Source organism: Mobula birostris, chromosome 2, assembly GCF_030028105.1.
Source record: "Mobula birostris isolate sMobBir1 chromosome 2, sMobBir1.hap1, whole genome shotgun sequence".
In the NCBI taxonomy this organism is placed as follows: domain Eukaryota; kingdom Metazoa; phylum Chordata; class Chondrichthyes; order Myliobatiformes; family Myliobatidae; genus Mobula; species Mobula birostris.
In genome coordinates, this window is record NC_092371.1 from 85660537 (window position 1) to 85684894 (window position 24358).

A 24358-nucleotide genomic window follows, 5' to 3' on the forward strand; every position below is an offset into this window, starting at 1 on the left:
CATATAACAATTACAGCATGGAAACAGGCCATCTCGGCCCTTCTAGTCCATGCCGAAAGGTTACAAATATAGTAAACATTTTTTTTGTCTGCATACGAAGAGACCAGCCACACGAACTTAGTCCTTCAATAAAGAGTGATCTTTAAGAGTGCATTACAGCCTGGTATGGGAACACCAATGCCTTTGAATGGAAACTCCTACAATAGGCAGTAGATTCGGTCCAGTACATCACAAGTAAAACCCTCCCAACCACTGAGCACATCGACATGAAACGTTGCCATAGAAAAGCAGCATCCATCATCATCGTCAATCACCACCCAGACGATGCTCTTTTCTCACTGCTGCCATTGGGTAGAAGGTACAGCAGGAGCCTCAGGATTCGCACCACCAGGTTCAAGAACAGTTACTACCCCTCAACCATCAGGCTCCTGAACAAAAGGGATAACTAAACTCATTCTATTTCTGGTGTTCCTGCAACCGATGGTCTCACTTTTAGGACTCTTCATCTTGTTATTTAATGCTTGCTATTTATTGCCATTTATTTATATTTCCACTTGCAGTTTGTTGTTCATTGATCCTGTTTACAGTTACTCTTCTATGGATTTGCTAAGTATACCCACGGGAAAAAGAATCTCAGGGTTGTATTGGTGACATGTATGTACTCTGATAATGAACTCTACTTTGAACTTTGCATTCCTCCCCCACCATTCATTGCTTTTGACCTTGCCCAGTTGCAATCCCCTCCATCCCTCATTCTCCCAAGTCTATTCCCCTTTTTTTCATCTCCCCATTTATTGTCTTTCTCTTCGCTTGTGCACCCTCTTCTTTACATTCTCTGCCTCCCTTACTTGTGTAACTTACAGCAATTTTTATCTGGCACGGTATTTTTGCTATAAAACAGCAAATTTCAGTGATAATAAATCCAACTCCATTCTCTCTATACCCATGACTGTGTGGCTAGGCATAGCTTAAATGCCATGTATAAATTTGCTGACAACCATTGTGAGCAGAATCTCAGATGGTGCCAAAAGGGCGTACAGAAGTGAGACATAACAGCTAGTTGAGTGGTGTCACAGCACAACCTTGCACTCAATGTCAGTGACACCAAAGAGCTGATTGTGGACTTCAGGAAGGGTAAGACGGGGGAACACAAACTAATCCTTACAGAGGCATCAGAAGTGGAGAGAGTGAGCAATTTCAAGTTCAGGGGTGTCAATTTCTCTTAAGACCTAACCTGGTCCCAACCTATAGATGCAGCTACAAAGAAGGTAAGACAGTGGCTATATTTCATTCGGAGTTCGAGGAGATTTGGTTTGTCACCTAAAACACTTGAAAACTTCTACAGATGTAGCGTGGAGAGCATTCTGACAGTCTACATCACTGTCTGGTATGGGGCGGGGGAGTGCTACTGCACAGGACCGAAAGAAGCTGCAGGAAGTTGTAAAATTTGTCAGCTCCCTCATGGGTACTAGCCCCTGTAGTTTCCAAGACATCTTTAAGGAGCGGTGTCTCAGAAAGTTCAAGGACCCATCACCCAGGACTTTCCCTCTTCTCATGGTTACCGTCAGGAAGTACAGAAGCCTGAAGGTATTCACTCAGTGATTCAGGAACAGCTCCTTCCCCTCAACCATCTGATTTCTAAATGGACATTGAACCCATGAACACTACCTCAACTTTTTCAATTATTTCTGTTTTGCACTATTTATAATTTAACTATTTAGTATACATATTATGCTATAATTCGTGCATTTATTTGTTTCTATATTTATCATGTATTGTATGATAAATTAATAAAATTAACATATGCCGATGATATTAAACCTGATTCTGATTCCTAATATTAAAGGCCTTCCCTCTAACCTTTCCCCCTCGCACCCGCAATGGATGGAAGGCGCATGCTCTTCCTACTGCTGTCTCTTGAACTACAACTCCCATAATGCCATATTTCCAGAGCCTGCGTAGTTGCTCTATCGGGCTTCCTCTGGCCTCCTGGTGTGAGAGGTACCTGGGTGCCGGGGAAAGCTGGGGAGTTCGTTTTTCTGTCACCAGCAGTTGACGCAGATGTCTTGGCTGCGCCGGGAGGTAAGGTGGCTTATAGTCTGTCGGCCAGCAATTGTGCGGCAGTTGGGCCCTAGGGTCCAAACAGGACAGCGTCAATGTCACCGGTGTCGAAGGATAGGTGATGGCAGATGGGTAGTGAGGGGAGAGAGAGGAGAGGAGGAAGGGGGAAAAGGAGAGGAATGGTAGGGGGAGATAGAGGAGCAGTGGGATGGGGAGAAGGAGAGTGGGGGGAATTCGTTTATTTTCTTTCAACCCGCCAAATGAAACACTTCCTACAGACCAAAGTACACAATACAGTACAGATATTTTGCACACAACACAAATGTTCCCTGTAGTATGTTGACGAATAATAAAATATATTCCAGTTGCATTATGACGATGCTCTTCACTGTATACTTCCATCTACATGTGAGAAATAAAGCTAATATTTTAGTGTTTAATTTGGTGAAAGAGGTGATGGAATGTGGTTTATGTTATTGATTTATAGTGCCATTGCATCTGGGGCTAAATGAGGAGCAATATTAGTGGTGAAATAAAGCATTGACCCTCAGACGTGCCTCTGCCTCCACGAAGTGCCAGGTGACGAGTATTTCTGGAGTTATCTCAACTGCTACTTTGGTAAAATGTTCTGCTTCCCTCGGGTGTGTGCCGCGGAAGACATGGAGAGCCGGGATGAAAAGCTACCAAAATTTATTGGTAGTTCCCAGATCCCTGAGACAGGATGGGATAGACTCCGGGAACTATTCCATCGAGAGTAAGTATGAACCCAATCATTTTTTTTTAATGCAGTAAACCTGGAAAAGGGTAGTCATTTTAACAGGCATTCATAGAGAGTTGATTGAGGGAAAACCAGAAAATTTGGGGGGGGGAGGGGAGGGAACATAAGAAATTTTGTGTATGTTGGAAATCCAGAGCGACACACAAAATGCTGGAGGAACTCAGTAGATCAAAATGGAAATGAATAAACAGTCAGTGTTCAGGACCTGATGAAGGGTTTTGGCCCCAGAGGTGAACTGTTTATTCAGTTCCACTGATGGTGCTTGACCTGCTGAGTTCCATTTTGTGTGGGTGGGGGTGGGCTAGAGAGGTCTTTTTGAAATCTTTTTGACAGTCTCAATCTTTCTGGCTATGAAATGCAGTAACAGAAAGTGACCATTTAGTTCCACAATCTATCCTTCCATTCAATGGTTAACATTCACTATAAATGAAATAAAAATTAAAACTATGTAATATATATGGTAGCTCATCCTGCTGAATCTTCCAGCAGTTTATTTTTGCTCCAGGAACTTGAAACACTCGACACGTCAGACAGCATCTGTTGAAAGAGATTTGACCTAACTCTATACAGTATATCTGCCTGTATCTTGTATCCCTAAGTATATTTAGTTAACAAAACTGTCAGTTTTGGACAAAATTAAAAGTAACAAGTTTTATTCCTCAGCAATATCAGCCTTTACCTTTTTCACATTTGAAAACCTCCCCCAGGCAGTTAATCTGATGAACCATTCTAGTTAGCCCCCCAACCTCTTTGTCTATTACTCTGCACTGTAAACACTTTAAACCACTTTTTATAATGTTCTTTGCACTGTAAATACATGATAGTATTTATAGATTTACGCACATCATATTCCATATCTGTACTTTTTAAATGTAATCATTGAATATTGTTTTTTTGTTGCATGTCGCACCAACACACCACTGCAAATTCCTAATACATGTAAATTTGCACACTGGCCACTTTATTAGGTACACCTGTACACCTGCTCATTACTGCAATTATCTAATCAGCCAATCATGTGGCAGCAACTCAATGCATAAAAGCATGCAGACATGGTCAAGAGGTTCAGTTGTTCAGACCAAATATCAGAATAGGAAGAAAAGTGATCTTAGTGACTTTGACTATGGAATGAATGTTGGTGCCAGAGAGGGTGGTTTAAGTATCTTTTGAGAAGCTGCTGATCTCCTGGGAATTTCATGCACAATCTCTTAGAGTTTACGGAGAATGGTATGAAAAAGAAAAAAATATCCAGTGAGTGGCAGTTCTGTGGCTAAAACACCTTGTTAATGAGAGAGGTCAGAGGAGAATGGCCAGACTGGTTTAAGCTGACAGGAAGGTGACAATAACTCAATAACCATAGTGGTGTGCAGAACAGCATCTGTGAACACACTACACATCGAACTTTGAAGTGGATGGGCTGCAGCAACAGAAGACCATGAACAATACACTCGGTGGTTACTTTATTAGGTACAGGAGATTACTAACAAAATGGCCACTAAGTGTATGTAAATGTACATGACAAATAAAATTGAGCCTTGAGCCTAAGTTCATAATTGTATCTTTTTTTGAAATGGAAGTGTGGTTAACTGAGCAACAATTGACCTTTATTGTCATTTGTGGTGTACTGGAGAGCGAGGAAGACTATCAAAGCTTGCAGTGAAATCTGAACCAGCTGGAAAATTGAATTTAATGCAGACAATTGTGAAGTGTTGCACTTTGGTGGGACCACCCAGGGTGGGTCCTACACACTGAATGTTAGGACACTGAGGAGTGTGGTAGAACAAAGAGATTTGAGAATACAGGTCCATAATTCATTGAAAGTGATGTCACAGGTAGATAAGTTCATAAAGAAAGCCTTTGGCACATTGGCTTTTATAAATCAGGGTACTGTGCACAGGAGATGGGATGTTATGTTGAAGTTGTATAAGACATTGGTGAGGCCAAATTTGGAGTATTGTGTGCAGTTTTGGTCACCTACCTAGAGTAAAGATGTAAGTAAGATTGAAAGACTATAGAGGAAATTTACAAGGATTTTGCTGGGACTGGAGGACCTGAGTTATAAGGAAAAATTGAATAGGTTTGAACTTTATTCTCTAGAACATAGAAGATTGAGGGGCGATTTGACAGACGTGTACAAAATTATGAGAGGCACGGATAGGGTAAATGTAAGCAGGCTTTTCTTACTGAGTTTAGGTGAGACTACAACTAGAGGTCATGGGTTAAGGATGAAAGGTGAGGAGTTTAAGGGGAAGATGAGGGGTAATGTCTACTCAGTGTGGTAAGAGTACCGAATGAGCTGTCAGCACAAGTGATAGATGTAATTGCAATTTCAGTGTTCAAGAGACATTTAGAGAGGTACATGGATGGGAGAGGTATGGTGCGGATGGAGGTTGATGGGTTTAGGCAGTTTGAATGGTTCGGCACGGGCTGGATGGGCTGAAGTGTCTGTTTCTGTGCTGTGATTCTATGATTGAATACACGTCCTGTGCACGCAGCGAGATGAAGAATTACCCGGAGGAAGTCATCCATATCTGGAAGAGCGCTGTTGTCGCTGGATTTGTTGGGATGGTGTACGGTGGTATTCCTGCAGCTCGACATGCTAAAATCCGTTACATTGAACAGAGCCAGGCTGAGGTGTACAGAAATCGCTTGGAAGCTGTGGTGAGTGACAGAATTACGCGGTACAGAAATTGGAAACAGGCCCGGAGTCTGTTCTGACCATTAAGCACCTAGTTTTATTTCTTTTTCCTCCCACGTTCCAAAGACATGCAAGTTAGGGTTAGTTAGTAAGTTGTGGGCATGCTATTTTGGCGCCAGAAGCACCCAGCACTTTCAGGCTGCCCCCAACATACCCTTGCTGATTTGATGCAAATGTTGCATTTCACTGTATCTTTCGATGTACATGTGATACATAAAGCTAATCTTTATTTGTGCTAATCTGACAGGAAGCCCTTCTCACCAGCCCAGGTCTAGTTACACAGTAGGAACAATTAATAGTTGCTAACCCACATAACTTTGGGATGCAAGTTCAAAGTAAATTTATTTTCAAAGTATATATTTGTTACAACATGCCATCTTGAGATGGAATTTACAGGGAAAAAGAAATACAGTAGAATTTACAATAACTTAAACAGACAAAAACTGACACAAACAACCAGTGTGCAAAAGACACAGCAAATAATTGTAAAGCTGAGAACATAAGAAAACCCTGCTTGTAACCTGTGGGGATCACAGCCTTGATTTACCAGTGTTATACAGATGGGTTGCAGGAAGCCTTGGGGGATGTTAGTATGGATGGAGAGGAATAAAGAGTCATCAGTTCGCCAAGACCCTTCATCAGGACTTATGGATGTGTCAATTGCTTCCACTGTGTTTCCTTCAACTTTTCAAGTGTTGGGTGCCACACGGATTGCTTTTATTGTGTCAGGTACATAGAATAGTGAGCCATATCAAACTTGTCCCATCTGCTTCTATGTGGTCCATACCCTCCATTCCCTGCCTTTTCATGTGTCTGTCTAAATGCGTCTTAAACCGTGATGTTGTCCATCCTGTCCGATTACGACAGGAAAACTGTGCGGGAGAGTTTTTAAAGTGGTTAACCTGTTGCACTGGGACAGTTCCACTCTCTCGACCTCGGAAGTCCGGGTCTAGTGGTACGAACAAGTGTAACAAACTGGAGTCTTCCCTGGTTGCAGTGGATGACCATGACATCCTCTGTGCCTTGTCATGCCCTTCGGTCTCCACGGAGTGTTGCAGTACCACCACCCTGGCTGTTGGATTTCACTGTAGATCTCATCCACCCAGTCTGTCGCAGCTGCTTCACATGCTAAAACAGTTATGTCCCTGTCTCACTGGAGTATGAGGCTGTCGGCTACCCTCACCTGGTTTAGCTCACCTTTCGAAGAGGTGTACCCAGGTGTGGCTGCTGTCACATGCAAACAGCTACTGGGAGCCACGAGTGAATGCCTGGTGGGGACCAAAGGTGAGTGAGCTGCCTCAGAATGGACACAAGCTTCTAGTATTCTATCTGCCTCTTAGGAATTTCTCTGGTTTCGGGCACCTATGTCTCTCTTTAATTTAAAAAAAAACAGCCTGCCATACAAATGTTTAAACTGGTGCACTCTTACCTTAACCTAAGCTATCCAGCATTTAACATTCCCACTCTGAAAGGAAAAAAAACCCTCTAAGGCTCTCAGTTTATGTGTTTTTATTAGACAGTCTCCAAAACTGCAGTGACAGTGCTGCAATATGTTGCAAATTGAAACCAATTAACTGCATTTGTTTTTTTCTGTGGTACTATTATGTAGCTTGTGTGAGTGAGCAACAATTTCCCTGCATCAATGCTGCTTTTTTCTCATCTGTTAGAGGTCGGCACAGGATGCTGCTGTCCGAGGTTTCATCCGTTATGGATGGCGGTGGAGCTGGAGGGTGACTGCATTTGTCACGATTTTCAAGTAAGTGAAATGTTTGGTCAGTTACAGCACGCAAACTAACTGTGTTTAAGGTGTGAGCCAAATGCCCAGGACCAACTCCTGGAACCACTTTAATATGTTTGGAAGGAATCCGAATTTGGTCGTCACAAACTGGAAAGTCAAAAGTGATAACTAATATGTGTTTTTCAAACAACACACATCAAAGTTGCTGGTGAACGCAGCAGGCCAGGCAGCATCTGTAGGAAGAGGTGCAGTCGACGTTTCAGGCCGAGACCCTTTGTCAGGACTAACTGAAGGAAGAGTGAGTAAGGGATTTGAAAGTTGGAGGGGGAGGGGGAGATCCAAAATGATAGGAGAAGACAGGAGGGGGAGGGATGGAGCCAAGAGCTGGACAGGTGATTGGCAAAAGGGGATACGAGAGGATCATGGGACAGGAGGTCCGGGAAGAAAGACAAGGGGGGGGGGACCCAGAGGATGGGCAAGAGGTACATTCAGAGGGACAGAGGGAGAAAAAGGAGAGTGAGAGAAAGAATGTGTGCATAAAAATAAGTAACAGATGGGGTACGAGGGGGAGGTGGGGCCTAGCGGAAGTTAGAGAAGTCGATGTTCATGCCATCAGGTTGGAGGCTACCCAGACGGAATATAAGGTGTTGTTCCTCCAACCTGAGTGTGGCTTCATCTTTACAGTAGAGGAGGCCGTGGATAGACATGTCAGAATGGGAATGAGATGTGGAATTAAAATGTGTGGCCACTGGGAGATCCTGCTTTCTCTGGCGGACAGAGCGTAGATGTTCAGCAAAGCGGTCTCCCAGTCTGTGTCGGGTCTCACCAATATATAAAAGGCCACATCGGGAGCACCGGACGCAGTATATCACCCCAGTCGACTCACAGGTGAAGTGTTGCCTCACCTGGAAGGACTGTTTGGGGCCCTGAATGGTGGTAAGGGAGGAAGTGTAAGGGCATGTGTAGCACTTGTTCCGCTTAACACGGATAAGTGCCAGGAGGGAGATCAGTGGGGAGGGATGGGGGGGACGAATGGACAAGGGAGTTGTGTAGGGAGCGATCCCTGCGGAATGCAGAGGGGGGGGGGAGGGAAAGATGTGCTTAGTGGTGGGATCCCGTTGGAAGTGGCGGAAGTTACGGAGAATAATATGTTGGACCCGGAGGCTGGTGGGGTGGTAGGTGAGGACCAGGGGAACCCTATTCCTAGTGGGGTGGCGGGAGGATGGAGTGAGAGCAGATGTACGTGAAATGGGGGAGATGCGTTTAAGAGCAGAGTTGATAGTGGAGGAAGGGAAGCCCCTTTCTTTAAAAAATGAAGACATCTCCCTCGTCCTAGAATGAAAAGCCTCATCCTGAGAGCAGATGCGGCGGAGACAGAGGAATTGCGAGAAGGGGATGGCGTTTTTGCAAGAGACAGGGTGAGAAGAGGAATAGTCCAGATAGCTGTGAGAGTCAGTAGGCTTATAGTAGACATCAATGGATAAGCTGTCTCCAGAGACAGAGACAGAAAGATCTAGAAAGGGGAGGGAGGTGTCGGAAATGGACCAGGTAAATTTGAGGGCAGGGTGAAAGTTGGAGGCAAAGTTAATAAAGTCAACGAGTTCTGCATGCGTGCAGGAAGCAGCGCCAATGCAGTCGTCGATGTAGCAAAGGAAAAGTGGGGGACAGATACCAGAATAGGCACGGAACATAGATTGTTCCACAAACCCAACAAAAAGGCAGGCATAGCTAGGACCCATACGGGTGCCCATAGCTACACCTTTAGTTTGGAGAAAGTGGGAGGAGCCAAAGGAGAAATTATTAAGAGTAAGGACTAATTCCGCTAGACGGAGCAGAGTGGTGGTAGAGGGGAACTGATTAGATCTGGAATCCAAAAAGAAGCGTAGAGTTTTGAGACCTTCCTGATGGGGGATGGAAGTATATAAGGACTGGACATCCATGGTGAAAATAAAGCGGTGAGGGCCAGGGAACTTAAAATCATCGAAAAGTTTAAGAGCGTGAGAAGTGTCACGAACATAGGTCGGAAGGGATTGAACAAGGGGTGATAAAACAGTGTCGAGGTATGCAGAAATGAGTTCGGTGGGGCAGGAGCAAGCTGAGACAATAGGTCGGCCAGGACAGGCAGGTTTGTGGATCTTGGGTAGGAGGTAGAAACGGGAAGTGCGGGGTGTGGGAACTATAAGGTTGGTAGCAGTGGATGGGAGATTCCCTGAGCGGATAAAGTCGGTGATGGTGTGGGAGATAATGGCTTGGTGCTCCTTAGTGGGGTCACGATCAAGGGGTAAATAAGAGGAGGTATCCGCGAGTTGTCGCTGTGCCTCGGCAAGGTAGAGGTCAGTACGCCAGACTACAACAGCACCCCCCTTATCGGCGGGTTTAATAATAAGGTTAGGATTAGTGTGGAGGGAGTGGAGAGCAGAGCGTTCGGAAGGAGTGAGGTTGGAATGGGGACAAGGTGCGGTGAAGTCGAGACGGTTGATGTCCCGTCGGCAATTAGCGATAAAGAGATCCAGAGCAGGCAGAAGACCAGAGCGGAGTGTCCATGAAGAAGAGGAGGGTTGAAGATGGGAGAAGGGGTCATCGGTGGGAGTGGAAGAGTCCTTGCCAAAGAAGTAGGCTCAGAGACGGAGACGGCGGAAGAAAAGTTCCGCATCGTGGCGAACACGGAACTCGCTGAGGTGTGGGCGAAGGGGGACAAAGGTGAGGCCCTTACTGAGGACCGAGCGTTCTGCCTCCGACAGTTGAAGGTAGGAGGGGATGGTAAAGACCTGGCACGGATGAGAGCTGGGATCAGAGGGGGGAGGGGGGAGGCTGGGGGTGTCAATGGAGAGGGGAGGGTTGGGGTGAGAGGAAGATGGAGCCTCCGAGGGCCCAGGAGTTGACGGTGGGATCTGAGGAAGACGGGGCTGCGGAGTGGTGGTGGGGGAAGGGGAGACGGGAGTCACAACAGCAGCACATAAAGACCCGGCCTGGAGTTCAAGGCTGGAATCTTGAGAGCTGGGATCAGAGGGAGGAGGGGGGAGTGTTTTTCAAGATGTGTTGGTGTTCCCAAGAGCATAACACGGAAAAATTAACTGTCTCTATCGGATTATGTTCCAGCTTAGACCATTTTCCTTTATAGCTAGATTTTAATGTTTCTTTGAACTACAATTTAGAAATGTCACAATACCAGAAGGCATGCATTTAAGGTGAGGAGGGTAATTTCAAATGAGATTGGGAGGGAAGGAGCTATTTTTTTTTTTTTTTTTTTAAACACACAGTGGTGGGTGTCTGGGATGTGCTGCCTGGGCAGGTATTAGAGGCAGAAACATTTGGAACTTTTAAGAGACATTCAGATGGGCACATCAATGTGAGGAAAACGGAAGGATATGGACATTGTGTAGGCAGAAGTTAGTTGCCCATTTGATTACTAAATGGTTCAGCAAAACACTGTGGGCCGAAGGGCCTGTTCCTGTGCTGTACTGTTTAATGAACTATTTTTGCATAATACGTTCTGAAATTTTAGTAAGCTGCTATTTCTCTAAGTCTTTATTTTTAAATTGTTGATGGTAATGGCACATTTAAAAAGATACATAGCACAGATGCTGAAAATGAGAAATGCATGATTTAATCAGACCTGAAATGTTGAGTGTTCATCTCCTTCCAAAGATGCTGCCTGACCCACTGAGTTCTCCAGCATGTTGTGCGATACTCCAGATTCCAATATCTGTAGTCCTAGTCTCTCCATGGATAGATTGAGCAGGCTTGTTGGCTTCCAAATAAACGTAGGTACTAAGACAACTGCATTAATAGTATGAGTAAAACTGAATGGAGGTAATTGCACTCATCATCATAAGTAAGAGAGAGGAATTCTGATTGGAATGACAATTTGATTTGGATGAGATTTCTCTCCTGTGCCAATGGTGAAATAATACCAGGAAAATATTCTCTTTAATTTGACTTGTTATTTTAGGTGCAAGATTACACAAACATTAACATCTTTTGGATCCAAAGAGCCGACTTTGGATTCTGTTTTCAGATTTTCAGGAGCTTTCGTGTAACATTTTGTCTATAGCTGAATCATCAGGGGTATCACAGAGTGAGTTAAGATTAGACTTTAAACAAAATGGATAATGTAAAATAAAGGATGCTGTAAAAAAAAGAAATGATGCAAACTGAAAACTGCTCAGTGCTCACTGTTTGTTAATGCAAATATCTAATCAGCCAGTCGTGTGGCAGCAACTCGATGCACAAAAGCATGCAGACGTGGTCAAGAGGTTCAGTGGTTATTCAGACCAAACATCAGAATGGGGAAGAAATGTGATCCAAGTGACAGACGATGGAATGATTGTTGGTGGCAGACAGAGTGGTTTGAGTATCTGAGAAATTGCTGATCCCCTGGGATTTTCATGCACAAGTATCTACAGATAACAGAGAATGGAGCGAAAACAAAAAACAAAACATCCAGTAAGTGGCAGTTCAATGGGTGAAAACACCTAGTTAATGAGGGAGGTCAGAGGAGAAATGCAGACTGGATCAAGCTGACAGGAAAGTGACAATAACTCAAGTAACCACACATTACAATAATGGTGTGCAGAAGAACATCCCTGAAGTGGATGGGCTACATCAGCAGAAGAGCACAAACATACACTCAGTGGCCACTTTATTAGGTACAGAGAGCCCACACTGCCCAATTACGCCCATGTGACTAACCCATAGGTCTTTGGAATGTGGGAGGAAACCGGAGCACCTGGGGGAAACCCACGTGGTCACAGAGGAAAAAGTACAAACTCCTTACAGAGAGCAGTGGGAATTGAACCTGGGTTGTCAGTGCTGTAACAGTGTTGTGCTAACCGCTACACTACCATGCGGTCCCAATTATATGTATGGGTGCAGGTTTACTTTCCCTTTTCAGGCTATGTAGATGTGATTACCTTGTTTTTACTTGTTTATTCTTACTTCGTTATTTTTCCCCCAAACAGTACAGTTAGCATGGGTCTATCGGTGTATCATGATCAGAATCTCCTGAGGTACTATTCTGCAGCTGGAGGTGAGAGCCTGCTTAAACTTGCACTTTTCGAATCATGAACCTCCCCCTGCATTTTGTATTTCTTAATTGTAACATTTTATTTATTTTCAAGTGCATTGATAGACCATTTGCTTCAAATGTCTATACCTAGTTTTATACTCTACCTAGTCTTCACCCACCACCCCACCCTCAGATGCTGAGCTAATTTACATTAAATGAGTTATCCATTGCAACCGATCTGAGAGGAAAAAAGACCTTTCTTCTAGGAATCAATTTCATTGTCACTAACGTGCTGTGAAATTTATGGTTTTGTGGCAGCAGTACAGTACAATGAGCAGAAAAATTACTGTAACACAAGAATTTTAAAACTAAACACAGTACAAGAACCTCAGGACTTGCATCACCAGGTTTAGGGACAGTTACAACCCCACAGCTATCAGGCCCTTGATCAAAAGGGATAACTACACACACTTGCCCGTCCATTGGGATGTTCCCACAACCAATGATCTCATTTTAAGGATTCTTTATCTTGTTATCTCATATTCTCGTAATTTACTGCTATTATTTTGTATTTGCTCAGTTTGTTGTCTTCTGCACTCTGGTTGATCTTTCACTGATCCTGTTATAGTTTGTATTCTATAGATTTGCTGAGTATGCCCACGGGAAAATGAATACATATATGTACTTTGATAATAAAATTTACTTTGAACTTTGAAAAGAGCAAAATAGTGAATTAGTGTTCATGTTCAGTTGAGAAATCGGAAGGCAGAAAGGAAGAAGCTGCTCCTGATAGGCGAGGTACAATTCCCTACTGGATTTGTTAATTCGATCTTATCTTTTTCCCCCTTTGCCTGTGATCTTCCCTAGAATTTGAATCTTTTTCAGATTCTTTATCATGCCTCTCCTAGTTGAATGATTTTCATCGGTCGGTGGGACCTAATGACCATTCTTCATGAGGTCACTGTGAGAGTGTTGGTTGACTGTTTGACCAGGGAAGAGCCATGGCATAATCCAGACCACAGGTGTTGCTTAATTGTTTCAAAAGTGACCAAGAAATGGAAATCTAGACTGACTTATTTTTAAATCCTCTGAATGGTGGAGCCAACTTTGACATGGGCTTGCCATCACTAACACCACCACCACTGCAGAATGAACTGGAGGCTTCAACAGGCGGTTCAGCTGAACGCTGTCACTAGAATGTTGTAAGTGGGCAGTATGGCTTCCTCAAAGCAATTTGCGATTCAATATGCTTGTGGGGCCTCTTTTCTGCTAGATATGTTCCTTTACAACAGGGGTTCCCAACCTGGGGTCCACGGACTCCTTGGTTAATGGTAGATCTCTGTGGCATAAAAATGGTTGGGAATCCCTGCTTTAGAGCAGAGGTAAGAAATTTTTTTTAGTGAGAGTCTGGTGAATTGAGTTAATTGCTATCGTTAGGTAACTTTAAAGCAGAAGTTGATAGGTTCTTGATTAGTCAGGAAATCAAAGGTTATGGGAGAAGGCAAGAGAATGGGGTTGAGAGGGGTAATAAGTCAGCCATGAAGGAATGGAAGAGTAGACATGATGGGCCAAATGGCCTGATTCTGCTCCTATGTCCTACAGCATATCTCCATAATCGTTGATTTTCCCCTATGGTTCAGAAATCCATCCCAAACTTGAATGTACAGTATTTTAATGATTCATCATCTACAGTCCCTTGTGCTAGATTTATTTGTTAATCCAAACCTGAAAGCATGTGCCACCAGACTCAAAGACAGCTATCCTGTTGTAATAAGATTATTGAATAGTTCCCTGAAACGATAAGTTGTACTCATGTGATCACAATCTACCTCATTATGATCTTTCACCTTATCTACCTGCACTGTACATCCTCTATAACTATTATACTTTATTCTGCATCTTCATCAACTTCATGAAGTTGAGGGAATAACATCATTCAACTTCACTTGTCTCATCACTGAACTGTGCCCACAACCTATGGACTCACTTTCAAGGACACTTCATCTCATGTTCTTAATATTATTGCTTATTTACTCTTATTATTTTTTTCTTTTTGTATTTGCATAATTTATTGTCTTTTGCACGTTGTTTATCGGTCTTGAGTGCAGTGTTTCATTGATTCTATCATGTTTCTTTATATTTACTGTGTACGCCCTCAAGAAAATGAATCTCAGGGTTGTATTTGTTGACATGAATGAACTTCGATAATTTACTTTGAACTTTTGATCTGTCATCACTTTCTATTTTTATTTATTTATCGATACAGTGCAAAGTAGGCCCTTTCAACCCTGATTTAGCCCTGACCTAATCAGGACAATTTAAAATTTACCCAGTATGTCTGTTTACTGTGGCACAAATCTGAAAACCCACCCATTCCACAAGGAGGACATAGAGACTTCTTACAGAGAATGCCAGGATTAAACACCAAACTCTTAAGCCCCGAATTGTAATAGTGTCACACTAATTGCTGTGCTACCATGACGCCCCAGTTTTCCTTGTTCTACCTCAATGCACTGTATAATGATTTGATCTGTATGAACAGTATGCAAGATAAACTTTTCACTGTTTCTTGTACATGTGACAATAATAAACCAATATCAATACACTCCCAAGAAGAAATTCCTGTCCATCTATATTAAATGGGTGACCTCTTATTCTGAAACTTTTCCCCACCTCCTAATTCTAGATTTCCTATTATCCTTTCAACTTCCTCAGAATCTCATGTTTTAATAAGGTCATGTACCATTTTTCCCAGTGGTAAGGAGTGTAGCCTCAACCTTCCTTTATAGGACGGTCTTTCATCCCAAGAATCAACGTGGTGAACCTTCTCTGAATATCCCTTTGTGTAATGTCAGGGCTGGTGTTGAAACCTGACCTCTTGTACAACAAGAGAAGCTTGTAGCAAGCTCCACAAACTGTACAAAACCAGTATTTGTGTACATTGAGTACAGGGCTCAAAGAATGAAGCTTTTATTTCCTTTGTCATTTACAAGTAGCACCAGTTACTGAGAGCTAATGTGAAGCATGTACTTCTGTTTTTAGCAATCACAGGAGGACTATTCCGGATGAATCTTGGACTGGGTGGATTTTTAGCTGGTTCAGCCATTGGCGCTGTAATGGGGTGAGTCAGAAAATTTATTTAGTCTTACAGCATGGTAATGGGCCCTTATGACCCAACGACCTCATGCTGCCCAGTTACACTCATGTGACCAATTAACCTACTTACCCCTGTGTCTTTGGAATGTGGGAGGAAACCCATACAGTCGTGAGGAGAACATACAAGCTCCTTACAGACAGTGGCGGAATTAATGCTGTCACTGGTGCTGTAACAGTGTTACAATAAGCCGGTCTATGAGCCAGTCTTAAGGGATCAGAGGTGGAGAGGATCAGTAACTTTAAATTCCTTGGCGTTAACGTCTCAGAGGATCTCTCTTGCGGCCATCACAAAAAAGGCCCAACAGCTCTACTTAAAGTTTGTGTAGATGTCCCCAAAAACTTTAACAAACTTCTATAAGTGTATAGCAGAGAGTATCCTAACTGGTTGCACCATCCTGCCAAAAGGTCTTGGCCGGAAATGTCAACTGTACTTTTTCCATAGATGCTGCCTGGCCAGCATTTTGTGTGTGTTGCTTGGATTTCCAAAATCTGCAGATTTTCTTTTGTTTGTGGTTGCATCATCAGCTGGTATGGAAGCACCAACCCCCAGGTGTAGAAAAGATTAAATGAAGTGCTGAATACAACCTAGTCCATCACAGGAAAAGCCCTCCCTACTATTGAGAACATTTACATGGAGTGATGCCACAAAAAAATCAGCATCCATCATCAAAAACCTCCAGCATTCAGGCCATGTTATCTTCTCACTACTAGCATTGGACAGGAATTACAGAAGCCCTGGGTCCCACTATTCTCTCAAAAAAGAACACAATAAGAACAAAAAGAAGTATATTTGAGTGATGGTCACAGTATTGCTAAACTGTAGTGATTAGGTTGGTTCAAGAACTGAAAGGTTGAAGTGAAGCTGTTTTTAGAAAGAGAAACATAGAAAGCCTACAGCACAATACAAGCCCTTCGGCCCACAAAGCTGTGCAAAACCTGTCCTTACCTGAGAAATTACCCAGGGTTGCCCATAGCCCTCTATTTTTCTGAGCTCCATGTACCTATCCAGGAGACTCTGAAAAGACCTTATCGTATCCACCTCCACCGTCATTGGCAGCCCAGTCCACACACTCGCCACTCTCTATGGGGGAGGGAAAAGAAACACAACAACAACAAACAAACAAAAAAAAACTTACCCCTGACATCTTCTCTGTACCTACTTCCAAGCACCTGAAAACTGTGCCCTCTCGTGCTAGCCATTTCAGCCCTGGGGAAAAAGCCTCTGACTATCCACATGATCAATGCCTCTCATCATCTTATACACCTCTATCAGGTCACCTCTCATCCTCCGTTGCTCCAAGGAAAAAAGGCCAAGTTCATTCAAACTATTCTCATAAGGCATGCTCCCCAATCCAGGCAACATTCTTGTAAATCTCCTCTGCAGCCTTTCTATGGTTTCCACATCCTTCCTATGATGAGGCAACCTGAACTGAGCACAGTACTCCAAGTGGTGTCTGACCAGGGTCCTACATTGCTGCAACATTACCTCTTGGCTCCTAAACTCAATCCCATGATTGATGAAGGCCAATGCACTGTATGCTTTCTTAACCACAGTCAACCTGCGCAGCAGCTTTGGGTGTCCTATGGACTCGGAGCCCAAGATCCCTCCTATCCTCCACACTGCCAAGAGTCTTACCATTAATACTATATTCTGTCATCATATTTGATCTACCAAAATGAACCACCTCACACTTATCTGGGTTGAACTCCATCTGCCACTTCTCAGCCCAGTTTTGCATCCTGTCAATGTCTCGCTGTAACCTCTGACAGCCCTCCGCACTATCCACAATAACCTCCAACCTTTGTGTCATCAGCAAATTTACTAACCCATCCCTCCACTTCCTCATTCACATCATTTTAAAAAAGTCACGAAGAGTAGGGGTCCCAGAACAGATCCCTGAGGCACACCACTGGTGACCAACCTCCATGCAGAATATGACCTGTCTACAACCACTCTTTGTCTTCTGTGGGCAAGCCAGTTCTGGATCCACAAAGCAAGGTCCCCTTGGATCCCATGCCTCCTTCCTTTCTCAATAAGCCTTGTATGGGACACCTTATCAAATGCCTTGCTGAAATCCATATATACTACATCTACTGCTCTACCTTCATCAATGTGTTTAGTCACATCCTCAAAAAATTCAATCAGACTCGTAAGGCACAACCTGCCTTTCACAAAGCCATGCTGACTATTCCTTATCATTTTATGCCTCTCCAAATGTTCATAATTCCTGCCTGTCAGGATCTTCTCCATTAACTTACCAACCCCTGAAGTGAGAATCACTGGTCAATAATTTCCTGGGCTATCTCTACTCCCTTTCTTGAATAATGGAATAATATCCGCAACTCACCAATCCTCAGCAATCTCCTCCCACGCCTCCCACAGTAGCCTGGGGTATATCTCATCTGGTCCCGGTGACTTATCCAACTTGATACTTTCCAAAAACTCCAGCACATCCTTTTTCTTAATATTTACATACTCAAGCTTTTCAGTCCGCTGTAAGTCATCCCTACAATCGCCAAGATCCTTTTCTGTAATGAATACTAAAGCAAAGTACTCATTAAGTACATCTCTTATTTCCTCCGGTTCCATGCACGCTTTTCTGCTGTCATACTTGATTGGTCCTATTCTTTCACGTCTTATCCTCTTGCTCTTCACATACTTGTAGAATGCCTTGGGGTTTTCCTTAATCCTGTCTGCCAAGGCCTTCTCATGGCCACTTCTGGCTCTTCTAATTTTTTTCTTGAGCTCCTTCCTGCTAGCCTTATAAACTTCTAGCTTTCTATCATTACCTAGCTTTTTGAACCTTTTTTAAGCTCTTCTTTTCTTCGTGACTAGATTTACAACAGCCTTTGTACACCATGGTTCCTGTACCCTACCATTCTTTCCCTGTCTCATTGGAACGTACCTATGCAGAACTCCACGCAAATATCCCCTGAACATTTGGTGGTCTGGGACTTCAGACTTCTGTACCTCCTGCTTGATTGGAGCACAGGATGATGGTATGGCCCAGATGATGGCAATCTTTGGATGTTGCCTTCTAGAGGCAGCGCCTCCAGTTGAATCTACCTATGGTGGGGAGGCAGTATTTTAAAGTTAGTTTGTACTTCATGTAAAGCAGGGGTTCCCAACCTCAGGCCCACAGACCCCTTGCTTAATGGTATTGGTCCATGGCATAAAAAAAGTTGGGAACCCCTGTTGTAAAGGAAGTTCTATTACTGAGAGTTAACATGTTGAAGTAGTGAAATCCATTGGATAGACTGCTGGCTGGAGAAGGTGGTGCCAGGAGAGGGTTCGTGTTTTTGGTCTAAAGACAAAACTGAAATATATAAAGTTGCCCTCAGATTTCTAGTGCTTAAAGAGCAAGTGAGTAATATTGTCCAGGCTTCACTTTCATGTAAAACATTTGTCGTATTCGCCTTGGCTACAAATCTTGTTCCCTCCTTTTCATTGTGTGCTGCCTGTCACTGTGATGGTATTTCCCTAAGTGAAGGTGGTTGAAGACTGGTGAAGGTAGTGAAGTTTAATTGTTTTTAAAATACTTGCAATTGGTGTTTGTTTTTTTTTTCTGCAAGTACTTTAAGATAGAGTCACTCAATGCCTGAGAAAAGTCAGTGAGCTTTCCAGTCCAGTTTCATGTAGATTGTGTACTGACAGCTATATATACCATTTTCTTCCAGGATACCAGCTGGGGCCTTGATCCTGGGAATTCAGAAAGTTAATGGAGAGACCCTGCGGGAAAGGAAACATAGACAACGTCAAGAAAATTATAAACTTAGGTTGGAAGAATGGTAAGAAGTTATAATTTTGTGACCTCTGAAACTAGAATAAGACATGGGAAAATCTTTGAAACAGGTTTTGAAATGTATTTTAAAATGTGGCATGTTAGCGTAATGCTTTACAGTGCCGGCTGTAAAATCAATATTTAATTCCCGCCACAGTCTTGTGGGCATGCTCTGTCGGTGCTGGAAGCCTGGTGACACCTGTGAGGTGCCCAGCGCGATCTTCACTGATTTGATTCACTGCAAAATGACACATTTCATTGTTTTGATATACATGTGACAAATAAAGCTGATAAAGCTAAAGATAACCTGCATGATACATCCAAGCGATAGATTTGAAACTAGAATATTTAGTATTGTTATTAGTTTTTTTGGTTCACCATTTCTCACAGATACGTAGATTTATAGAGAGATACAGCACAGAAGCAGGTCCACACTGCCCATCGAGCACCCATTCGTATACAAACCTTATGCTAGTTAGTCTTCTCCACACTTATTTATGTCCTCCAGATTCTAAACTCTCCTACACAATAAGGCCAACTTACAGTGGGCAATTAATCTACCAATCCACAGATGTTTTTGAGAAGTTGGAGTTTCCTGATTGGTTGCATCAGGGCGTGGTATGGAAAAAGAAAGGTCTACAAAGTGGTGGATACAGCCTAGTCTGTTACAGACAAAGCACTCGCCACCATTTAGCCCACAAGAAGGCATCATCAAAGACCCCTACCGTCCAGGCCATGCCCTCTTCTCATACAACAGGAATTCTGCAGATGCTGGAAATTCAAGCAACACACATCAAAGTTGCTGGTGAACGCAGCAGGCCAGGCAGCATCTCTAGGAAGAGGTGCAGTCGACGTTTCAGGCCGAGACCTGACGAAGGGTCTCGGCCTGAAACGTCGACTGCACCTCTTCCTAGAGATGCTGCCTGGCCTGCTGCGTTCACCAGCAACTTTGATGTGTGTTCCCTCTTCTCATACTGCCATTGTGAAGGAGGTACAGGAGTCTCAGGACCCACGCCACCTCAGGTTCAGGAACAGTTATTATCCCTCTACCATCAGGTTTCTGAACCAGCATGGATCACCTCACTCACCTCAACGCTGAACTGATTCAACAACCTACAGACTCTCATTCACAAACTCTACAACTCATGCTCCCAGTATTATTTCTTGCTTATTTTTATTTGCGCTATTTGTCTTTGTCTTTTGCACATTGGTTGTCAGTCTTTGTTTACAGTTTTTCCTAAATTCTATTGTATATCTTTATTTTCCTGTAAATGCCTGCAAGAATCTCAAGGTTGTATTTGATGACATACTCATACTTTGACTATAAATTTACTTTGACTTTGATCCGAACACTGGAGGGAAGACACATTTCTTATGGAAAACATACAAACTCCAGACTGACTGCACCCAAGGACAGGATTGAACTAGGTCAATGGAATAGTGAGTCAGCAGCTCTACTCTCTGTGCTGGTTTGAATTATAATTTGTTCTGATTCGTACAAATCACACTGATTATTACCAACTCATCGTATAAGGAATTGTTTTTGTTACATAAACAATTTGCATCTTCTCCGCAGGAGAGCCAGACTTAATGTGACGGAAGATTTAGTACATGAAATTGCTGGAAAAGATTCAGTGGAAAATGATTTGGAGAAATTGGAGGAGTTATTGAAGCAGCCCAGAAATCCCAGTTCATCTGTTCAAGAGAAAAGTTGACTCATTTAAAGAATTAAGAGTGTTTGTAACAGATACCAAAATTCAAATGACTTTTTTAAAAAAAAGGTATTGAATATATCCAAGGCACTCACAATAGTGATATTCTTGGCTTGTTGGAGGACAATGGAGTCCCAGGACTAGATTTAAAGGGATTGATATGTGAAATGACTGTACAAGCTACAAATCTCATGACTGTGAATATACTGGACCCGGTGAAGATCTATGTTACCTTCTGTTAGTATTCTGCCATGTTTCACACAAGAAATCTGCACCTGGTTTAGTATTCATCAGAAGATTAGCTAAAGGTGACTATCTTCCTTTCCATAAGAAAGCAGTGGCCATTTTGCAAGCTTGTCCCTCAAATGTATGATCAAGATGGATCAGCACACTGTAACTCCTGAATACTACCTCACAATTCAGGTTGTACAGTGCCTATAAAAAGTATTCACCCCCTTGGAAAGGTTCATTCATGCTTTATTGTTTTACAACATTGAATCACAGAGGATTTAATTTGCCATAAACAAGAGAAAATCTGCATGGTCTGCTGAGTTCCTCCAGCATTTTGTGTCGATTTAATTTGGCTTTTTTTTTATACACTGATGAGAAAAAGACTCGTGTCAAAGTGAAAACAGATCTCTACAAAGTGATATAAATTATTTACAAATATAAAACGATTGATTGCATAAGTATTCACCCCCTTCAAGTCAGTATTTAGAAGCACCTTTGGTAGCAATTACAGCCTTGAGTCTATGTAGATAGATCTCCATCAGCTTTGCACAGCTGGACACGGCAATTTTTCCCCATTCTTTACAAAACTGCTCAAGTTCTGTCAGATTGCATGGGGATCATGAGTGAACAGATCTTTTCAACTCCAGCCACAAATTTTTTTTTTTAAAGGTTTTCCTCCAGCACTTCCCTGTATTTTGCTGCATTCATTTTACCCTCTACCTTCACAAGCCCTCCAGGGTCTGCTGCAAGTGAAGCATTCCCAGAGAATGATGCAGCCACCACCATGCTTCACATTAGGGATGGTGTGTTTTTGATGATATGTGGTGTTAGGCTTGTGCTGAACATAGCATTTAGTTTGATGGCCAAAAAGCTCAATTTTGGTTCATCAGACCATAGAACCTTCTTCCAGCTGACTTCAGAGTCGCCCACATGCTTTCTGGCAACTCTATCCAAGATTTCATGTGAGTTATTTTTCATCAGTGGCTGTCTCTTTTCCACTCTCCCATTTCAACCACTGGGGCTTGTAACTCCTCCAGAATTGTCATATGTCTCTTGGTGGCCTCCCTCTCTAGTTTCCTTATTGCATGGTCACTCAGTTTTTGAGGCCGGCCTGCCCTCAGCAGATTTACAGCTGTGCCATATTCTTTTCATTTATTGATGATTGACTTAACCGTACTCCGTGATATTCAGATACCTGGAAAGTTTTTTTAAAACGCAGACACAAGGAAATCTGCAAATGCTGGAAATTCAAGTAATACACACAAAAAATACTGGTGAAAGCAACAGGCCGGGCAGCATCTATAGGAAGAGGTACAGTCGACGTTTCGGGCCGGGACCCTTCGTCAGGACTAACTGAAAGAAGAGATAGTAAGAGATTTGAAAGGGGGAAGGGGAGATCCAAAATGATAGGAGAAGACAGGAGGGGAGGGGTGGAGCCAAGAGCTGGAGAAGGGAGAGGATCATGGGATGAGAAGCCTGGGGAGAAAGAGAAGCAGGGAGGGGAGCCCGCAGGGTGGAGAGCAGGCAAGGAGTTATAGTGAGAGGGACAGGGGGAGAAATAAGAGAGAGAAAAAAAGGGAGGAAAATAAAAAAAATATATGAAATGAATAAGGGATGGGGTGAGAAGGGGAGGAGGGGCATTAACGGAAGTTAGAGAAGTCAATATTCATGCCATCAGGTTGGAGGCTACCCAGACGGAATATAAGGTGGTGTTCCTCCAACCTGAATGTGGCTTCATCTTGACTATAGAGGAGGCCGTGGATAGGCATATCAGAATAGGAATGGGACGCGGAATTAAAATGTGTGGCCACTGGGCGATCTTGCCACACTCAGGTTGGAGGAACACCACCTTATATTCCGTCTGGGTAGCCTCCAACCTGATGGCATGAATATTGACTTCTCTAACTTCTGTTAATGCCCCTCCTCCCCTTCACACCTCATCCCTTATTTATTTTATATATTTTTTAATTTTCCCCCCTTTTTTTTCCTCTTTTTCTCCCTCTGTCCCTCTCACTATAACTCCTTGCCTGCTCTCCACCCTACGGGCTCCCCTCCCCCTTCTTTCTCCCTAGGCTTCCCATTCCATGATCCTCTCCAGCTCTTAGATCCACCCCTCCCCTCCTATCTTCTCCTATTAAATTTGGATCTCCCCCTCCCCCTCCCACTTTCAAATCTCTTACTAACTCTTCCTTCAGTTAGTCCTGACGAAGGGTCTCGGTCCGAAACATCGACTGTACCGCTTCCGAGAGATGCTGCCTGGCCTGCTGCGTTCACCAGCATTTCTCTGTGTGTGTTGCTTGGAGAATTTTGTGTGTCCATCTCCTGAATTCTGCTTTTCAATATCTTTTTCGCGGAGTTGCTTCGAGTGTTTTTTTGTCTTTATGGTGTAGTTTTTACCAGGATACTAACTCATCAGCAATTGGACCTTCCAGATACAGCTGTATTTTTACTACAATCAATGGAAACACCTTGACTGCACACAGTGATCTCCATTTAACTAATTATATGACTTCTAAGATCAATTGGCTGCACCAGTGATGATTTGGTGTGTCATATTAAAGGGGGTGAATACTTATGCAATCAATTATTTTGTGTTTTATATTCGTGATTAAGTTAGATCACTATGTAGAGATTTGTTCTCACTTTGAGATGAAAGAGCCTTTTGCTGTTGATCAGTATCAAAATAAGCCAAATTAAATCCACTATGATTCAATGTTGTAAAGCAATAAAACATGAAAACTTCCAAGGGGGATGAATACTTTTTATACTTTTTGTTAAATTTTCTGAATTATTTTAAGTCACTGGTTAAAATTCTAACATGCATTCTTGCTTTTGATCATCTTTTTGATTTAAAGTAGTGATAAAGGAAGTTTCAAAGTCATATTAATCCAGTGATCTTGAGAAACATACTGTGGAAATGAAGACTATTTGTATGTACGCCAAGCAGTAGGAACTTGTCTTTTCATAAATTGTGTTGTCACCTCACTTTAATCTTATGAAATGCCAGTATTGCAAATAATGTCACTAAACTGAAATGTTTTCTTCAACCAATCAGGTTTATTATCACTGATGTAAAGGGCATATAATTAGTGGCCTCTGCATTAGGTACACTTGCTCATTAATGCAAATATCTAATCAGCCAATCATGTGGCAGCACCACAATGTATAAAAGCATGCAGATGTGGTCAAGAGGT

General features: G+C 42.9%; 1 protein-coding gene across 1 annotated transcript; it reads left to right on the plus strand.

The window, feature by feature from the left end:
• Positions 1-1958: 1958 nt before the first annotated feature.
• Positions 1959-22441, plus strand: timmdc1 (translocase of inner mitochondrial membrane domain containing 1). Its single transcript, XM_072244422.1, has 8 exons — positions 1959-2082; positions 2549-2815; positions 5335-5500; positions 7205-7293; positions 12237-12304; positions 15326-15404; positions 19118-19228; positions 20798-22441. Exons 2-8 carry the CDS (start codon positions 2685-2687, stop codon positions 20934-20936), a joined length of 783 nt encoding a protein of 260 aa, XP_072100523.1. The 5' UTR covers positions 1959-2082; positions 2549-2684; the 3' UTR covers positions 20937-22441.
• The last annotated feature ends 1917 nt before the right edge of the window (positions 22442-24358 follow it).

Bases quoted from the DNA above. Each gene is read 5' to 3' on its own strand.
- timmdc1 (XM_072244422.1), top strand. From the start codon at position 2,685: ATGTTCTGCTTCCCTCGGGTGTGTGCCGCGGAAGACATGGAGAGCCGG. The intron at 2,816-5,334 runs GTAAGTATGAAC...CTGTGCACGCAG, and splicing joins CGGGAACTATTCCATCGAGA to CGAGATGAAGAATTACCCGG. The intron at 12,305-15,325 runs GTGAGAGCCTGC...TTCTGTTTTTAG, and splicing joins GTACTATTCTGCAGCTGGAG to CAATCACAGGAGGACTATTC.